The sequence below is a fragment of the Notamacropus eugenii genome, chromosome 7 (assembly GCF_028372415.1).
Source record: "Notamacropus eugenii isolate mMacEug1 chromosome 7, mMacEug1.pri_v2, whole genome shotgun sequence".
In the NCBI taxonomy this organism is placed as follows: domain Eukaryota; kingdom Metazoa; phylum Chordata; class Mammalia; order Diprotodontia; family Macropodidae; genus Notamacropus; species Notamacropus eugenii.
Genome location: NC_092878.1, coordinates 61518799 through 61537966, shown reverse-complemented (window position 1 = coordinate 61537966; position 19168 = coordinate 61518799). Strand labels below are relative to the sequence as shown.

At 37.1% G+C, this 19168-nt stretch overlaps 2 protein-coding genes across 6 annotated transcripts in view; one reads left to right on the top strand and one right to left on the bottom strand.

Annotated features, from left to right (window-relative positions):
* ADCK1 (aarF domain containing kinase 1) overlaps positions 1–2796 on the bottom strand; it is a 216528-nt gene extending 213732 nt beyond the window's left edge. For 3 of the 4 annotated variants that reach the window (XM_072623681.1, XM_072623682.1, XM_072623683.1), the window contains exon 1: positions 2709–2796. The gene's annotated coding sequence lies outside the window, so the exon portion shown is untranslated. The remainder of the gene's footprint in view (positions 1–2708) is intronic. The other variant, XM_072623685.1, reaches the window with a different exon arrangement.
* Positions 2554–19168, top strand: part of SNW1 (SNW domain containing 1) — a 35223-nt gene continuing 18608 nt past the window's right edge. The window contains exons 1-3 of one of the 2 annotated variants that reach the window (XM_072623688.1): positions 2554–2711; positions 5176–5329; positions 10222–10383. In XM_072623688.1, the coding sequence (XP_072479789.1) occupies positions 2698–2711; positions 5176–5329; positions 10222–10383 (330 nt within the window). In that variant the 5' untranslated portion in view covers positions 2554–2697. Of the gene's footprint in view, positions 2712–4983; positions 5037–5175; positions 5330–10221; positions 10384–19168 lie in introns of those variants that run through there. The other variant, XM_072623687.1, reaches the window with a different exon arrangement.

Below are 19168 nucleotides of genomic sequence, written 5' to 3'. Positions count from 1 at the left end.
TGATTATGCCTCCATATACATCCTCTGTATACAGTCACCACCATAGTTAAGGTCCTCATCATCTTTTATCTGGACTCAATACTGTCCTCCCACTTGAACTCTCTGCCTCTAATTTTTCCCCTTGCCTGTACAAACTTTATACAGTTGTCAAATCAATATTATTATTGCAGTAACATGCCTGATCATGTTACTCTCCTGCTTAAGAAACTCCAGGGGCTCCCTATTGTCTCTAAAATCAAACTCAAATGCTTCTGTTTGGCATTTAAAATCTTTTACAGTCTGCCTTCAGCCTGTATATCCAGATTGATTTCACATTACTCTCTCTTGCAAACTTAACATCCTGGCCAAACTCCAACACTTCAGCCATTTCCCATACTCAACCTGAATTTCCTCATCTGAAAAATATGTGGGCAAAAATAAGCACCTACTTCACAGGGTTGTTGTGAGGATCAAATGAGATAATATATGAGGTATCTTTTGCTTTTGTGCCTTTATGTAAGATGGCATCCATGACTAGAATATAGTCCCTTGTCATTTGCCTCTCTTAGAATGTTTGGCTTTCTCTGAGTCTCAGCTCAAGTGCCATCCCGTATAACAGAGCTTTTTAAATTGTGACTCCATATGGGGTTATGTGGCTAAATGTGGGGGTCACAAAATATCTGGCAAAAGTAAAAGGTTTCTGAATGCACAATGACCCAAAACTAACTCAAAATCAAATGAATGTGAGGCGTTTCTGCCAGCGCTTGTCCATGTTGCATTACACTACTTCCCTGCTGCCTTGGTTCTGAACACACAATATGCATACTTTGCACTGCTCATGTGCATACCATCACTCCACACAATGCCAACGAATATCGCCAAGAACAACTCAGCTCATATTGGAGACTATTGTATGTTATGAACTGAAGTTGTTGTTTTGTTTTGTTTTTACCATACGTACCAAATCATTAAGTGAATTTTGGCTTAGGATAAGGACAGAATTTCCAACAATTTCTGAATGGCCCTAAACATACTTCTGCCATTTTGTACTATGTATTTATGTGAAGTGGTGTTCTCAGCATTGACAATTATAAAATCAAAATATCAAACATCTCTGAAAAACACTGAAGATGTTCTATGTCCAACAGTATCAAATATTCTGCCAAGATTTAATTCTTTATGTAAAAATAAACAGGCACATCCATCTCATTAGTATGTAAATTTGCTTTTCATTTTAGTAAATGGTAAAATTATATGTATACCAAAGAATTGTTATAAAATAAATTTCTTTATGATTTATTATTAATCAATGTTTTATTTGTATCCCTATTTTATATACCTACATGCTCAGAGTTGCATAAAAATTTCTCATGTGCAAAGGGATCAGGAGTAGAAAAAGTTGAAGAAGTCCTGCCCTACACAAGGTCCTTGCTGGTGTCCCTATCCCATAGAATAAATAACTTTATTTTGATTAATCTGTGCATATACTATTTTCCTCTAGTATAATGTATGCTCTTTAAAGACTTGGACTATTTAATTTAGCTTAGCTTAGCACTTAGTACAGTACTTAGCACCTAGTAAACACCGTATACTGTTGATTTGTGTCTTTAGAACCTATTGATATTAATAAGCCTTTTCTGAAAACTCTAGCCCATGTTGATCCCTTGCTGTTGTGAGCTCTCATTTACAGTATTAGTTATTGTTATTACTATTATGGTAGGAAAACCAGAACTTAACTCTTCATTGTTACCACAATTTGTTTCATCTCCTTATCATCAGTTGTCACTAAGAACAAAAGTTCATTAGGGCCCACATTAGACCGTGAGATCCTTGAGAGCAGGGGACTGTTTCTTTTCTGTCTTTGTTTACCCCCGAAATGAGCAGCTTCTGCCACAGTAGGTACTGAATAAAATGCTTGTGGATCTACTGTCTTACTATGTGGTGCTGTCCTCGGTACTGAAGTATTTGTTGTTCTTTGAAGGGCATCCAACAGTTCCTCCAGTATTAAAATATTTCCCCCAAGTCCTGCAGCAGCGCCTTCAATTGTATTATTAGAGATAAGTATTCCTTTGATTCCAAAAAGTATAAAAGCAGCTAGCATTTTTATAGCTCTTTATGGTTTGTATCATAAAGATGATCTCATCCTTACAATAACCCTGAAATGTAGGTGCTATTATTACCCCCGGTTTACAGATGAGGAAATTGAGGTAGAAAGTTCATTGACTTGTCCAAGGTCACACAACTAGTAAGCGTCAGATAACGACTTTGAACTCTGATCTCTCTTGACTCCAGGTCCAACGTTTTGCCCAATGAGTCCCCTAGGTTCCTCTAAAAACATCAATTCCATTAGCTGACAGGTTCCTTAGACCAAAGACCTTGTTAAACTGCTCTGAAAAAGTATCCCACACCAAATAGCGAGACTTCACAATTTGGCTTAGGGCAGGCCTTGAACGTCACACAATGTGGGTGACCTCATGGCGTACGTTCAATTGAAGCGTTAAAGAGAGCTGAATCCGCCCTTGCTCTATTCGCCCACGGTTTCGCCCCGCCCCCTCCCCGCCCTTCGCTCAAAGTACTACAAATCCCAAGAGGCCTTTCGTTAAAGGTGCGTGCGCAGTGCTCTCGCCTTTTCTTCTCCGCCTTCCCCCTAACCCTTTCAGTTGCCTAGCAAACCCCTCCCAGCTGAGCTGCCGCGAGCGCTGAAAGCAGCGGAAGAAGATGGCGCTTACCAGGTGGGTTTTGAGGTCTGTGGGGGAGGAGGGGGTCTGCGTTACGGAAGAGATTCAGTTCGCTTTTGCCTTTTATTCCTCGGCTTCCACACTCTGGGAGGGTGCCGGTCAGGGGAGTAGCGATGCTTTGGGGTAAAGCTGTGGGCCAGGACTTCCCGTTAGCGGCCGAGTCGACCAGGCCTCCCCGGAAGCCGGGGCCTTTCCTGAACACCTACCCCGAGCGCTGGCCGCCCCTAGTCGTGGCTGCCGACATCGGCGTGGCTCACGCTTCCCTGCCCCTGCGCGTTCGAGGATTGCCTTAGTTGTTCTCGTTTCCGAGGGCGAGGGAGTGAAGAGGCCTTCCCTCCTGTGGAGGGAGGTGGAGGTGGGGAATCTGGAGGGAGGTGGAGGTGGGGAATCGGGGCTGGCATGTGGGGACCAGGAAGGGGACGGTGGTTACCGGTGGTGGGAAGGAGCTGGAAGCTGAGGCGGGCTTCCAGCCGCTGTCTGCTCCCTTATCGGTTGGACCTTCTCGGAAAACAGAAGAGTGCCTCCGCCTGGCGAGCTCTGAATTGGGGGTGAGGGGACTCATGGCCAGTCCAGTGGAAGAGAACTACCCCCCCCAGGCAGATCTGAGTCCTGCCGCTTCCCGATGTGGTGGGAGCTGCGTGTGAAGGCGGCCCCCGATTGCCAGCGAATGATCGTTAGTACGTAGTGAGCAAAAAAAAAAAAAATTACGTAGCTGAGACTAATTCCTGAAACAGGTGCTTAGTAAGCGGAAACAATTTTCCTTAAAAACACACACCGGCAAGAGAAGAGGAAACTCGAGGAGAGACTGCGGAAAGTCAAGCCATAAAGGTTTATTGTGTTCCAGGTACTCCGCCAAGCCCTGAGAATACCAAAGAAACCAAGGAGGCCCCTAATCTAGCGTCATCGGTATCCCCAGCTCCTGCCCCTTTCCTGCTGTTCCTACTTAACTCATCATTCCGAACGGACCATAACAGTGAAGCTTGGGAAAAAAACGAGTTACATGGTGTGGTCTGTAGAAAGGGCAATTGAAGAGGCGAACTCTGGTTTACAAGCCTCTTTTACTCTTGACCAAATGTAGGCATACAAAGCAATTGAAGTGTAATAGAATGCTGACTTTTGTGGGCAGGGAGGGAGAAGTACCAAAGGAGTTAGAAGATAGGTAAGGAAAGGCTTCACTGAGGAAGTAGGACCTGAGCTAGATATTGTGGAAAGGGTGGTGTGTGTATAAACACACATAGGCACCCATATGTATACATTTATGTACATATTCATACAAGGGAGATGCCCAGTAGTAACAATATCAGTATTGGCTTAATTTTAAGGTAGGCCGGTGGTTCTTATGTTTTCATTGAATTCGTTTTTGCTAACTTTATGAAGCCTGCAAAGTGGAAATCTTAAACTGTTTAAAATTGAAACTGTTCCCCTAGGAATTGGTTTTCCTCTATCTTTTAAGCATTTTACTTCTTGACTCTGTTCAATTGAATTTTCCAAAGGGTTAAACAGCATGCCCATAGGACTTCTTGTGGATAGTTCCAGTAGAAATTTTTGGGGGAAGTCTGACCTAAGTTCTTTTGATCCATACTATATTAGCATGCAGAAACAAGAGTTGGACTCTTTCTGTCAAAGATAGAATTGCTTTTCTAATGCTAACAGTATGTTTAAGGCAGTGATTGACTTTTCTTTTTATTCTTGGTTGACCAGTATTTTGCGGGACTCATTAAGCCTTTTGTACAGTGAATGTCAAAGGTTTTGTTCCATGTGCTATAATTCATTTTCAGTATAAATACACTGGATCTTTTTGCTTAATAACTTAACATTTATTATGATCAATACACTGGAAGTATAGTCAAAAACAATTCAAGTTGGCACTACTTCAGTTTCTTAAACGTTAATAGCTTTTTTCAGAAAATCAACCTTTTTGTTGTTACTTAAGATTATATATATTCTTGAATTGAACAGGATAAAAAAAGGATTCTTAAATGTACTTTTTTTTTTTTCTCTTAACTGCTACATGCCTATTCCCTATCCTTTTCTTTCTTTGAGGTTTCGACTTCTCTTCCCTGTTTCTACTTGTCCTTCAATATTGGTACTGTAATGATTAAAAGGGAACAAAAAGAAAATCAGTATTCTGGGCAATCATTCTCTGAATGACTGAGGATTTACTCTTAGGTTACAAGAGATTGAAAAACATAGTATAATAGCTATTGTGAGGTATACAGAGACAGTCCTGGTCGTAGAACTCATCTCATTTGCCTTTAGTCAGATATTCTTGATCCCATGAATGAGTACTTCATTATTACCTGGAATACAAAATGACTGGTATTGGCATTTCTACAGATCAGTAGAGATTCTCCCTTTTCATGAAATTAGCCAGAAAAATTTTATTCTCATTATTGATTTGAATGACATAAAGTGTTTTTGTTTGTATTCTAACTTTTCTCCTTATCCTTTTTTATAGCTTTTTACCTGCTCCAACTCAGCTGTCTCAGGACCAACTTGAGGCTGAGGAAAGGGCAAGATCACAGAGATCAAGGCAGACTGCACTGGTCTCATCAAGAAGAGAACCTCCTCCTTATGGTTATCGGAAAGGTTGGATACCTCGTTTGTTAGAGGTAAATATTAGCCTTCATTTTGGATTTATTAAATTGATCAGGGTTGCTGTAGAATTAATGAGTAAGTCTAAACCATGGAGTTTTCTAGCATCTACTTCAGTACTGTTTTGAAATATAGTTGTCTAAAGTAAACTAATTATTAGTATTATTATTAGTAAACTAATAGTGTTTTACCCTTTGAAAAGTGCTGATGAATAGGGAAATAGTCAAGAAGTAGGATGCTTAAAAGATAGAGAAAACAAACCAAACAACCAATTCTTAGGGAAATAGGAGTCCCTAACCCTTCTCACAAAAGGTATGAGCTTGAGTAATGGCAGGAATTAATTTCGTCACAGGTCCAAAATCCTTTGTACGTGCAAAAAAATCTTTATAGTTTTGGTAGGGTAGAGAAGTAGCTCTGGAAGATACTGCAAGTGTTAGGGAAAAACTGGAGTTAGAGTTTATAAGATATTGGAGAGAGACAGGACATTGGAGCCAATCTAGTCCAACCCCCTCATTGCAAAAATAAGGAAATTGAGGTACAAAGGGCATTGTCCATCAGTGGAAAGCAGGTCTGAGCTTAATTCTCTCATCTGTAAAATGGGGGGTGATAATGTTTACAGATTATAGATTATGTGGAGAACACCATGTAAATCTTATAGTGTTACATGTAAACATTAATTCTTATTCAGGAATCTTTGACATGTTGTTTTTAAAAATTGTCTCCATATGACCTGATGCTGAGTGAAAGGAGCAGAACCAGGAGAACTTTATGCACAGCAACAACCACAGTGTGTGAGAGCTTTTTCTGGTAGACTTAGATTTTTGTAATAACACAAGAACTTCCGAAAAAAAAAAAAAAATCCCAATGGTGGACCTCAAGGCAAAATGCCTTCCACACTCAGAGAGAGAAATATGGAAGTCACTCACATAATGTAGCAGATCATGTTTGTGTATGTGTATCTGTTTGTGTATCATGTTCTGATTTGTTATACGGATTCTTTCATTTATCTTAGTCTGACTACATAGCATGACTATAGTGAAAATATACTCAATAGGAAAGTATATGTAGAATCTATACAGAATTGTATGCAGTCGTGGGGAGGGAGGGAGGTAGTGGGGGGTGGGTGGGGAGGGATAAAATCGCAATTGTATGGCAGTGATTGTTAAACATTAAAAAAATAAAAAAATTAAAAAAAAAAAATAAAAAAAATAAAAAATAAAAATTGTCTCCTTCCAGTGGAATAAGCCCCTTGAAGGCAACATTGTTTTTAATTTTGTCTTTGTATCACTAGTCTTAGCATAATTTTTTCAACATAGTAGGCACTTAATATATGATTGTTGAATTGTTGGTGTGAATACTCCCCATATTGTGCCCATTGCCTCGTTTCTTTGACTCAGTATTCAGTCTTTGAAAGCTGATGAATTTCTGTTTAGAATATCTTGTGACCAGTCTGCTGGTGGAACTCTTTAGACTTAACTTGACTGCTTGTCAGACAATACACATATTCTGAATTACCTTTCTAGTTCTTGGAGTTATCAGTTCTTTGCCACTACAAAAAGAGCTGTTACAAGTATTTTTGTATGTATGGGTTCTTTTACTCTTTCTTTGATCTCTTAGGAGTATAGACTTCCAGTAGTGGTATATGACTGAGTCAAAGGGTATGTATTGCTTAATAAATTTTGAGACATAGTGCCAGATGACCTTTGCACAACAAGTGGACCAGTTCACAGCTCCATGACTAGTAGATTAATATATGTTTTTTTCACAGCTCCTTTAGTATTGAGCTCCTTTATCATTTTACATTTTTTATCAATTTAGCCAGTCTGATGGATGCAATGGGTGTGGAACCTCACAGTTCCTTTAATTTGTATTCTGTAATTATTAGTTATCTGGAGCCTTTTTTTCACATGGCTGTTAATAGCATTGATTTCTTCCTCTGAAAACTGCCTATTGATATCATTTGGCCATTGATCAATTGGAGCCCTTATTCTAATAAATTTTAATTAGTTCTTTATATAGCTTGGAAATGAAACCATTACCAAAAAAAATGCTGCAAAGATTCACCCCCCCACCCCAGCTCCCAGTTACCTACTTCTCTAATTTTAGCCACATTTGTTTGGTTTGTACAGAAACTTTTCTTATTTTATATAATAAGGATTTTCCATGTTTGGTTCCTTGTTTGGTCATGAGTTCTTCCCCTATTCATAAGTGTAAATAGTAATCATTGCTCCTCTAATTTGTTTATGATGTCACCATTTCTTTCTGAGTCATGTATCCATTTGGGGCTTATCTTGGTTTTAGTGTTAAATTGTGGTTTATACTTTTCATGTCTCCCAGACCACTTTCTGTTCTCCCCAGAAGTTTTTGTTGAATAGTGAATTCTTATCTTAATAACCTGGTCTTTGAGTTTATCTAAAACTGGGCTTCTTCAGCAAGTAAAATGTAAAATCATGTAAAATTAGGGAGTGTAGCCTTCTTGCATTTCAGATTTCATGTAGTTAAAAAGGAATTGATAATTAACTTCATGGCGTAGTTGAATTTTTAAAAATCTTATTTTAATAGCTAAGATTTCTTAAAGCTAGGTAGAGCAGAATAGGTTTTGAAAAGTCAAACTAAATTGGCCTGTTAATCTGAAAATGCCATGGGCACTTTTCCAGAAGAGTGAATGTTTGGAGAAAAAAGCATCTGGTTCTAGTTTTCAAAATAAAAGCTGTGATTTTCTGGCAGGTTTAATGACCACATAATTCCACAGTCACAGTCCTGAATGTTGATTATAGTGAAAAAACACGATTCTGAATATGTGTCAAATTGTCAGCAGAGTACAAGCAGCAGCTTTCTTGGGTATACTTTTAACTATTTCTGTCTAATTTAGGATAAAATGTATTTCTTTAGCATTCTTCAGTTTGTTTTTAAAATGTTAAAATTCTCTGCAGCAACATACAATAAAGAAAAGTCAGTTATCCAGCATTTTAATGCAATTGTTTTCAAGAACTAGGTACTATAAAAGTACGTCTTTTTTAAAAAAAATTTATTGATATTGATATTGATATTTTTGTTTTAACTTTTCCCAGTTGATCCTTCCTCCTCCCTTCTGAGAGTCATTACTTATAATAAATAATAAAAAAAAATACAAGGAAAAAAGTTTAGCAAAATTGACTGTAACACATCAACTAAGGTAGACATTATTTGTTTGTGTATATGAAGTGTCACCTGTGAAGAATGGAAATACATTATTTCATTCCTTCTTTGGGGCCAAACTTAGTCATTATTCTTTTGTAACATTTCCTTTATAGTTTTTGTCATTCCCTTAATTTACTTTGCCGAAATCATTTTATAGATTATTTTCTTGGTTCTGCTTTACTCTGCTTTAGTTCATAAAAGATGCTTTTCTGTATTCATATTCACTGTTTCTTATGGTACAGTAATAAAATTTCTTTACATTCTAGCAGTTTGCATTCAGCAACTTTTTAGTTATTCTCCCAGAAGTAATTAGGAGGAAAGAAATGAATTTATTAAAAACTTGATATGTCATAGAAACCATGTTAAAAACTTTATAAATATTATCTCATTTGATTAATCCTGGGGTGTAGGTGCTATTATTATCCCAATTTGTAGATGAAGAAACGAATACAGGCAGAGGTTAAGTGACTTGCCCAGGATCACATAGCTAATAAATGTCTGATGGCCCATTTGAACTCAGTTCTTCCCAACTCTAGGCCCAGCATTTATTTTACTACTTTAGGTATTAGTTATATTAAATTTCAACAGATATTTATTAAGTACATATCCTATTTAACATTGCTATGTAAATATAGAAAAACATTGGTTCCTTTTTTCAAGGAGCTCACAATTTAGATTATATAATAGAGGGAGATAAAATATATGCAAATTAAAACATGATACTTCAACCAAAGTGGTGGTCAGTGTTATTGTAGTGATCCTGGGTTCTTAAAGACTGTCGGAAGTAATACTAAGTAGGGGAATATTGAAGAATGACCCCAGTGACCAACTTGACTTATGAGAGCCAGTTACAGCCTGTCCAGATTTAGAGAAATTTGTCACTGGGTTGGCGTGATATACATTTTGGCCACAGCCAATCTCGAAAACCCTGCACTAAGGTGTAGTGAAATTATAATCTTCATCAGTGAAAACAGTGTACAAACTGGTTAAATTACAGACCTTTTAAGTATTGGAAGAAGAATTACATGGTAAATGTGTAGGAGAGGTCAGAATAGCAGGAGAGATTTTAAGAAAGGAATGATCTCTGCTGAGTAAATTGGGAAAATTTCATGGAAAATGTGATGCCAAATTTGGGCCTTAATGGAAGGGGGGGAGGGATTTAAATAGGATTTGGGGGGAGGGGCTTGTTTCAGTCCAGGTACAAATCTTAGAATTGGCTCAGAGCAGGACAAGATCAGGGAACAATGGGTAATATACTATATATGCAATATAAAATGTAGAACGGGGAGTAATATAAAATAAAATTAGAAAGATAGTAAGAAATTTTGGTTTTGTCTTGGCCTTGGAGTGATTCATATTAATTGCTCGCTGTTTTTTTCCTATCATTTTAATGATTATTATATTGTTTCTTAGACTAAAAATGCTGGCTATCCTTTAAAATTAAAGTGCTTGACATGTATAAGACCATTTAATTAATGATATACTGTTTTATTTTAACTTACAAAAAGATCCTTAAGTCTTCATTAGAAAAGCCTATTTATCCTGTTTTTTTAAACTCTTAGCTTTTCTGGAAAATTAGTTTAGCAAGTAGTGCTATTTTTACATGGCAGCTTTGTAGCATTCTTCTAAAAAAAACCTAAGTCTCTTAGCCTGCTACATTTGTCCTAAGTTTGAGAATAATATTGTGTACTCTATTTATCCCCTTCCCTTTTTCTTTTCCACTGTATAGGATTTTGGAGATGGAGGGGCCTTCCCAGAAATACATGTGGCCCAATACCCATTGGATATGGGAAGAAAGAAGAAAATGTCCAATGCATTGGCCATTCAGGTGGATGCAGAGGGAAAAATTAAGTATGATGCAATTGCACGACAGGGGCAATCAAAGGACAAGGTAGGTAATCCGTTGTTTTCATAAATAATGTTACAAAATCTCAGGTTTAAGACATGACCACAGAGGCTATCTGGTTCAATTCATATTTGAACAAGCATCTAACAAGTGGCCATGCAATCTTTGTCGATAACCTCAAGTGGGGAGGGAAGGGATATGGAAAATGAGAAAATTCTTTCTTTTAAACACAAATGTAAAGTGTTACATTCATCTCATTTTTAGAGTTTGGAGACACTTGGAGACAATGTATTACCATCTCTTGTGTATTCAAGTTCATGATTAAAAACAGAATGTTAGGGTTGACTTTGATATATTAAATGATTCTTTCAGGATTTCCAAAGCAGATGTAACAAGTTGTCCTTGACTAGTTCGTTGGGGTGGAGTGAATTATGCAAGCTTCTAGGCATTCACCATGTAGAATTAGGATAGACCTATCTCAAAAAATCAGTCACTTCTAGTTTACCTCATGAACTCAATTTTAAGCCTTTTCCATGTAGACAAAATACTTACTCCAGATGAGAAATCATCACTTAAAAACTGTAAGTCTTGGCAGAATAACTTAGAACCTTCTTTATTGTTGAACATAGGACTATCAGAGAAGTAATTCTCTGCTATAAAGCTTAACCTGTCTTTCACAATAACAGAGCAGGCACCTTCTCCTTCTGCACACTTGACACTGGTATCTCTATTGTTCCTTCTGTGTGATAGCATGCCTCAAGGTTTAATGTTGTTATTGCTGCCTTGAGTAGTGGGTAGGTAGCTCCAGCTTCAAGTGTCATACTGGTAGTGAGCCTCAGAGTGCTGTAGTAATCATAGCTTATATATATATACACATACCATAAATATGTTATCAAATATGGAAGAATTAGAATGTAGTAAAATATGTTAAAATATACAAAACCTAATATTTTTTTCAGGATCTTTTGATGTCTTGGGGCCATTACTATGGAAGTCAGTTTTTGTAAAATACTAAATGAAAATTTCCTTTTGAAATTGTCAAGGCCTGGGAAATGTGGTATCCTTTAGTAATTGATGATGCAGTACCCCAGAAAGCATGGAAGTGTATTTCAAGAGAAAATGCTTGCCTTATCTGAAGTGACCCTGAGTAAATTCCTGTGTCATTCCTTTTTTGTTGTTTAATCTAACAAACTTGGTGTCCAGTTAAGCTTGAAGATGTAGCTTTACTCTATTTATATGAAATGCTAGACTTAATCACTGTTGACAATCTGGTCCTTTACCAGTTTTCACATAATAAGTAAAATATCTGTTTAGTGATAATGAGTTCCGCATTTATCTTCTTCACAAAGCTCATGTGTGCCCCTGGCACCTTACAAGGGTATATTGTATTTTTCAGATAACCCTCAAGTTCTCTGCCTTCTGGGATATTCTGAGCTTCTTCAGCACATTTGGTACTTTAACAGTAGAAATTTTGACTTTATAGTTAATTACCGTAGAGGAATCCTATTCTTTTACAGTGTCTTTCACTCAGCTGTGTGAGATGCAGGAATGTTTTTCATGGTTGCTTAAGGGATTAATGACTTTAGAATACTAGGGTAAGAGGCAATAAATGACTTTGGTATGCTAAATTAGTATTGAGGCTGCAGGTTAAGTTTGTGGTTAGGCCTACTACAAGAAGTCCTTTACTTAGAATTTTTGCCTGCAGTGATTACTGTTTAATACTACTAAACTCTGTATGGTCCTTAATGTTTTCTAGGTGGATGTCATATGCTTACTATTTGGTAATGAAGCATTTTCTTGCCTAACAGGATAGTCAGGCAGCTAGTTGTTGTATTATAGCCTTTCATACAAAAGGAAGATTATTGTCCACATAAGGAAGACATGAATTATGAGTTTTTACAATAGTGTTGGAGTTATTCCGCTTTTACTACCCTAATTGATCCTCTTGTCATTGGGGAAGTGCATAACTAGAAATATGGTCTGTGACCATGGAGCAGCAGAAAACTAACTGATCTGTTTAGGGACTCTTGGTCTCATACCATAATCCAACTGAGTTAACCAGTTTAGATCTAAAATTATTTCATCTATCATTTATTTATATAGAGTGTGTTTATATAATTTGATATAACCTCATTTAATAATTTTCTCTTCCTGTATTAAAATGTGAGTACCATAAGAGCAGTAACTTTTTTTTGATTTTCTGTTTATATCCCTGGTTTTTAATACAGTGTTTTGCACATAGTAAGAGCTTAATAAATGCTTTTTCATTCCTTCATGTTTTCCTTTAGGGTGGATCAACTACATGTAAAAGAGTAAATTCACCTAGGTCTGGAATTTGGTGTGGCATATGGCAACAACTAATGTCTGTAGTAAAGTCAGTCTTTATCCAGTAGTAAGCATAGGAAATTAAAAAGTAGTGTTTTAAAATCAGCACTAAATTAGAAGGAAGGATAAAGCTTTGAAGCTATCTTATGCAATTAAGGCAACTTCTTGATTTAGTCAAACAATGTACTGACATCAAAAAATGGAAAATGGGTGAATGAACAGATATCAGTGCTGGCTATCACCAGGCCCTAAGAAAATTCATCCAATGTCTGTCATTCAGTATAGCAAAAAGACTAAGAGAACTTGAAAGTTCCCTTGCCTAGGAAACACCTCACCATCTTGCTGAATGGGGCGGGGAGAGAGATAATGTTAGCTAATGAAAGCCCTGGTTTGTCATATAAGCTCATCTGTAAAATCTTACTGAAAAAGATTGTAGAAGATCATGCTTGCAAGAAATAGTGGAGGGATGAACAAGTGAATAGAACACTGGGCAGGAAACTCAGTTCAGCAGAAAGTTGTCCAGAGAACATCAAAGTATGAATCTGGAAGGAAGATTAAACTGAAAAACCCCAAACTGAAAAATCTGTAAAGATTTTTACAGCAAACTCTTCACTTAGAGCAATGGTAGAACCAGACTTCAGTCTTGGGCATGGTATGTTAGGAATTAGAATATTGCACTGAAGGAATCCATACAAAGAACTTTTGTACTAGCTGAAATATATACAGAGGGAGGTCTGTGCTGGAGGCAGTTTGCTAAAGAGACTAACCCTCAGGAGGGTACCAAAAACTTGGGCAAAAAAATTGGAACTTTATTATTAATACTTAAAACACAACTTAGAAAATAGCAGTAATTACTGATGTGCCAGTTTTCTTACTCCATCTACAACATCCTTATGAGAATCTCTACATGCCTCAAGGGCATCCTTAGGAAGAGTTGAGAAACAAAGGCACCTAGACTTTTGCTAATGAAATTCTATAGGAGACCCCATCTTTTTTTCCAATTTTTTTCTCACTTTAATAATTTTTATTCTGCCAAAGAAGTCTGAAATATTTATTATATTTTTACATCTGTGTACCTTGATATGGGTTTTGCATATACCTAATTTTTTCTATTTTTAGTTTTCAACATTCATTTCCACAAGATTTTGAGTTTCAAATTTTTTTCCCCATCTCTCCCTTCCCCCTACCCCAAAGCACCATGCATTCTATTTACCCCTTCCCCCAGTCTACCTTCCCTTATCCCCATCTTCTCTCTTTTCTTGTAGGGCAAGATAGATTTCTATACCCCATTAACTGTATTTCTTATTTCCCAGTTACATGTAAAAACAATTCTCAACATTCGTTCCTAAAACTTTTGAGTTCCAGCTTCTCTCTCTTCCTCCATCCCCACTGAGGCAAGCAGTTCAGTCTAGGCTATGTATGTGTAGTTTTGCTAAAGACTTCCCTAATAGTCATGTTCTGAAAGACTAACTATATTTCCCTCCATCCTATCCTGCCCCTCCATTTATTTTATTCTCTCTTTTGACCTTATCCCTCCCCAAAAGTGTTACTTCTAATTTCCCCGCTTCCTCTCATTTGCCCTCCCTTATATCATCCCCTCATACCCCAGTTATCCCTTTCCCCCCCTACTTTCCTGTAGTGTAAGATAGATTTTCATACCAAATTGAGTGTGCCTGTTATTCCCACCTTAATCCAAATGTGATGGGACTAAGCTTCACTTTTTTCCTCTCACCTCCCCCTTTTCCCCTCCTTCTCTTGCCTTTTTTATGAGAGACAATTTGCCCCATTCCATTTTTCCCTTTCTCCTCCCAATATATTCCTCTCTCACCCTTTAATTTCATTTTTTTAAGATATCATCCCTTCCTATTCAACTCACTCTGTGCCCTCTGTCTGTATATCTATCTATCTATCTATATATATATATACGTATATACATATATATGTATAATCCCTCCAACTACCCAAATACTGAGAAAAGTTTCAGGAGTTACAAATACTATCTTTCCATGTAGGAATGTAAACTGTTCAACTTTAGTAAATCCCTTATGATTTCTCTTTCCTGTTAACCTTTTCATGCTTCTCTTGATCCTTGTGTTTGAAAGTCATATTTTCTATTCAGCTCTCCTTTTTTCAACAAGAATGCTTGAAAGTCTTCTATTTCATTGAAAGGCCATTTTTTTCCCCTGAAGTATTATACTCAGTTTTGCTGGGTAGGTGATTCTTGGTTTTAATCCTAGTTCCTTTGACTTCTGGAATATCATATTCCAAGCCTTTCAATCCCTTAATGTAGAAGCTGCCAGATCCTGTGTAATCCTGATTGTATTTCCACAATACTCAAATTGTTTGTTTCTACCTGCTTGCAATATTTTCTCCTTGACTTGGGAACTCTGGAATCTGGCTACAATATTCCTAGGAGTTTTTCTTTTGGGATCTCTTTCAGGAGGTGATTGGTGAATTCTTTCAATATTTATTTTACCCTCTGGTTCCAGAATATCAAGGTAGTTTTCCTTGATAATTTCATGTAAGATGATGTCTAGGCTCTTTTTTTGATTATGGCTTTCAGGTAGTCCCATAATTTTTAAATTGTCTCTTCTGGATCTGTTTGTCTAATAGTTTTTCATTCTTTTGGTTTTGTTTTGTAATTTCTTGGTTTCTCATAAAGTCATTAGCTTCCATCTGCCCCATTCTAATTTTTAAAGAACTATTTTCTTCAATGAGCTTTTGAACCTCCTTTTCCATTTGACTAATTTTGCTTTTTAAAGCATTCTTATCATCCTTGGCTTTTTGGACCTCTTTTGCCATTTGAGTTAGTCTATTTTTATGGGTGTTATTTTCTTTAGCAAACTGTTGACTCACTTTTGATGATTTTCTTGCATTGCTCTCATTTCTCTTCCCAATTTTTCTTCCACGTCTCTTATTTGATTTTCAGAATCCTTTTTGAGTTCTTCCATGGCCTGGGACCATTCCATATTTATTTTGGAGGTTTTGGATGCAGAAGCCTTGACTTTTAGGTCTTCCTCTGATGGTATGCATTGTTCTTCCTCATCCAAAAGGATGGAAGAAAATACCTGCTCACCAAGAAAGTAACCTTCTATTGTCTTACTTTTTTTCCCTTTTTTGGGCATTTTCCCAGCCAGTTACTTGACTTTTGAGTTCTTTGTCAAGAGGAAGGTATACTCTGTGGACTTGTGAATTTCTAATTCCTCTAAGGTGGCACAATCAAGGGAGAGGAGTTTACTTGTCTCCTGACCTGCGCTCTGGTCTGGGAGCAACCACAAGCACTGTTTTCTGAGAGTAGAATTCCCTCTCCACAACCGCCTCCAGTTCCACCAGCCAGCGTGCCTTCTTATCCCAGGGCCACCACTCAGGGCTGAGATTCCAAACAGCAGCTCAATTCCCCCAGGGTCTTTAGCTCCAGGCTCCAGCAATGGACGCTGCCCACCTGGGACTGGAACTAGACCAATGTGTTCCCTTCTCTCTCAGGTGAAAGCTTTTTCACTGACCTTTGAAGATGTCTTTGGCATTTGTGAGTTGACGAATCTGGGACCTGCAACTGCTGTCAGTGGCGCCTTGAAGCCTGCTCCAGTTCTGTCTTTGCTGTGGCATGGCCAAGGCAGGGCTGCACTCTGCACATGGTGTGACAGACCTTTCCTATTGGCCTTTCAGGCTGCCTTGGGCTGGAAATCTCTTTCACCGAGTCGTTTTGTGGCTTCTGCTGCCCTAGAATTTGTTTATAGAGTCTTTTTTTACAGGTATTTTATGGGTTGTGAGAGGAGAGGTGCATCCTTCTATTCCACCATCTTGGCTCCGCCCCCTTAATTTTTAATATTTTTTCCCAGTTACATGTAAAACAATTTTTAACACTTTTTTTTTTTATAATTTTGAGTTTAAAATTGTCTTCCACCCAAATTGTCTTCCCCCATCATTGAGAAGGCAAGCTATTTGATAAAACTTATATATGTGCTTTTGTGCAAAATATATTTCCATATTAGCCATGTTGTGAAAGAAAACACAGACCAAATTTAAAAAAAAAAAACAAGAAAAAGAAAGGGAAAAGAGTATGCTTTGACCTGTATCCAGATCCTATCAGTTCTTTCTCTGGAGGTGGATAATACCTTTCATCATAGATCCTTCAGAAGTGTCTTGGATCATTTTATTGCTGGATTAGCTATTACTCAAGTTTCTTCATTGTGTAATATTGCTGTTTCTGTCTGCAGTGATCTCCTGGTTCTGCTCGCTTACTTTGCGTCAGTTCATGTAAATCCAGGTTTTTTCAAAAGCATCCTGCTCATTCATCATTTCTTATAACACAATAGTATTCCATCACCATCATATACTACAATTTGTTAAACCATTCTCCAATCAGTGGACATTCCCCTCTATTTCCAATTCTTTGCTACCACAAAAAGAGCTGCTATAAATATTTTTGTATGTATCGGTCTTTTTTTTTAAATCTTTTTGGATTTTGGATACAGACCCATTAATGGTCTTGCTGGATCACAGTATATGCAGAGTTTTATAGTCCTTTGGGTATAGTTCCATATTACTGTCATGGTTTAGCTCTTTCACAACTCTACCAACAGTGCTTTAGTGTCCCAGTTTTCCCACATTCCCTCCAACATTTGTCATTTTCTGTTATAGTAGTCTGATAGGTGAGGAGTGGTATCTTAAAATTGTTTTAATTTGCATTTTTAATCAATAGTTTTAGAGCATTTTTTCCTGTAACCATAGATAGCTTTGATTTCTTCACCTGAAAACTGCCTGTTCATATCCTTTGACCACTTATTACTTGGGGAATGACTTATATTATTATAAATTATTGTAAATGACTTGTGTTATTATAATGGATAACAAAGTATTATAAATTTGACTCCATTCTCTCTCTTTATATATAACCTTTATCAGAGATACTTTCTGTAAAAATTTTCCCTAAGTTTTCTGCTTTCCTTTTAATGGTTTTATTTGTAGAAAAGCTTTAATTTAATGTAATCAAAATTATCCATTTTATATCCCATAATGCTCTCTTATCTCTTGTTTGGTAATAAATTTTTCCCTTAGCCAAAAATCTGACAGGTAAACTATTCCACATTCCTCTGATTTGCTTATAGTATCACCCTTTATGTCTAAACCATTTTGACCTTATCTTGGTGGGAGACCACATCTTTATATTCATACAATTGACTGAGGAGTATAGATAGCGTAGTTGTGGAAAGAATCCTGGATTTGAAGTCAAAGAATCTAGATTCACGTACCAGCTCTGCTGCCTTTGACCTTGGGCAGTTTACTTCATTTCTCTGGGCCTCAGTTTTCCCATCTTTGAAGTGATAGGTTTGAATTCCATAGGCTCTTTAAGTTCCCTTCTAGTTCTAAAACTATGATCCGTTGAATACAGAACATTATTCTTATTGTGAAACTAGAGAGATAAAAGATTTTATTAAGCTGATGCAGCATGCCAGTGAAGGCAGCTAGATGGTGCAATGGATAGAACACTGGGCTTGGTAAAAGGAAGACTCATCTTTCTGAAGCCAGAATCTGTCTGGCCTCAGACACTTAGTAGCAGTGTGACCCTGGGCAGGTCATTTAATCCTGTTTGCCTTAGTTTCTTCATCTGTTAAATGAGCTGCAGAAGGAAATGGCAAACCACTCCAGTGTCTTTGCCAATAAACCTCAAATAGTTCAGGAAAGGAATAGTGATATGAAGAAGATATGGCTGAAAAATGACAACAACATCGTGTCAGATATTGTTCAAGCAGTGGGTATATAAATACAAGAAAGCAAGACACTACCCCTCAAGATGCTTATATTCTAATGGTGGAAGACAACATAAAGTTAAAGCAGCTTTTGAGGTGGAAGAAGAGAAAGTCCAGAGAGTGGAGTTGGGAGTGAAGTGTAGAGTATTCCTACCCAGTATTCCTGGGCAACCCCCTTCCAAAATTAGTCTGGGCAAAAAAAAAAATTTTAAATATTGTATTTGACCATCTTAAAGGCTCACCTCCAACAAGATATTTGTCATGTACTTGCTAGTCTTACAAGAGTCTCTAGCAATTATGTAACAATTGAAGTAACTGTCCAAATGTCTGATTCTTAATATCAAGAAAAAAGGACATAAAATAGACATTCTTACCAATAATATTCACTACTATCATGGAGAATATCGAGTACAAAGTCCAAATGAAAGGATTTTTTATAGATGATGTAGTCTTCCAGATATTCCTATTGGAGAATACATTCAACTGATAGCATTAAGTTCTAGAGTCACAGTTTTCTGAATGAGATCCTTAGTTACTCAAAAGAATTTGGGTCTTACTTTGCACACAGAAAAACCAGTAGGTGAAGAATCCCTGTTGTTTATATATATGTATGATATATAGTTGGATAAACAATAAATAAAGCTAATTCTGTTGAGGTAGAGTATATGAGTGTGTGTGGTGTGTGTTGATTGGAAGACTCATCTTTATGGCAAGTGTTATAGTGAGTGGTTATGAGCTATGGAATACTGTTCTAA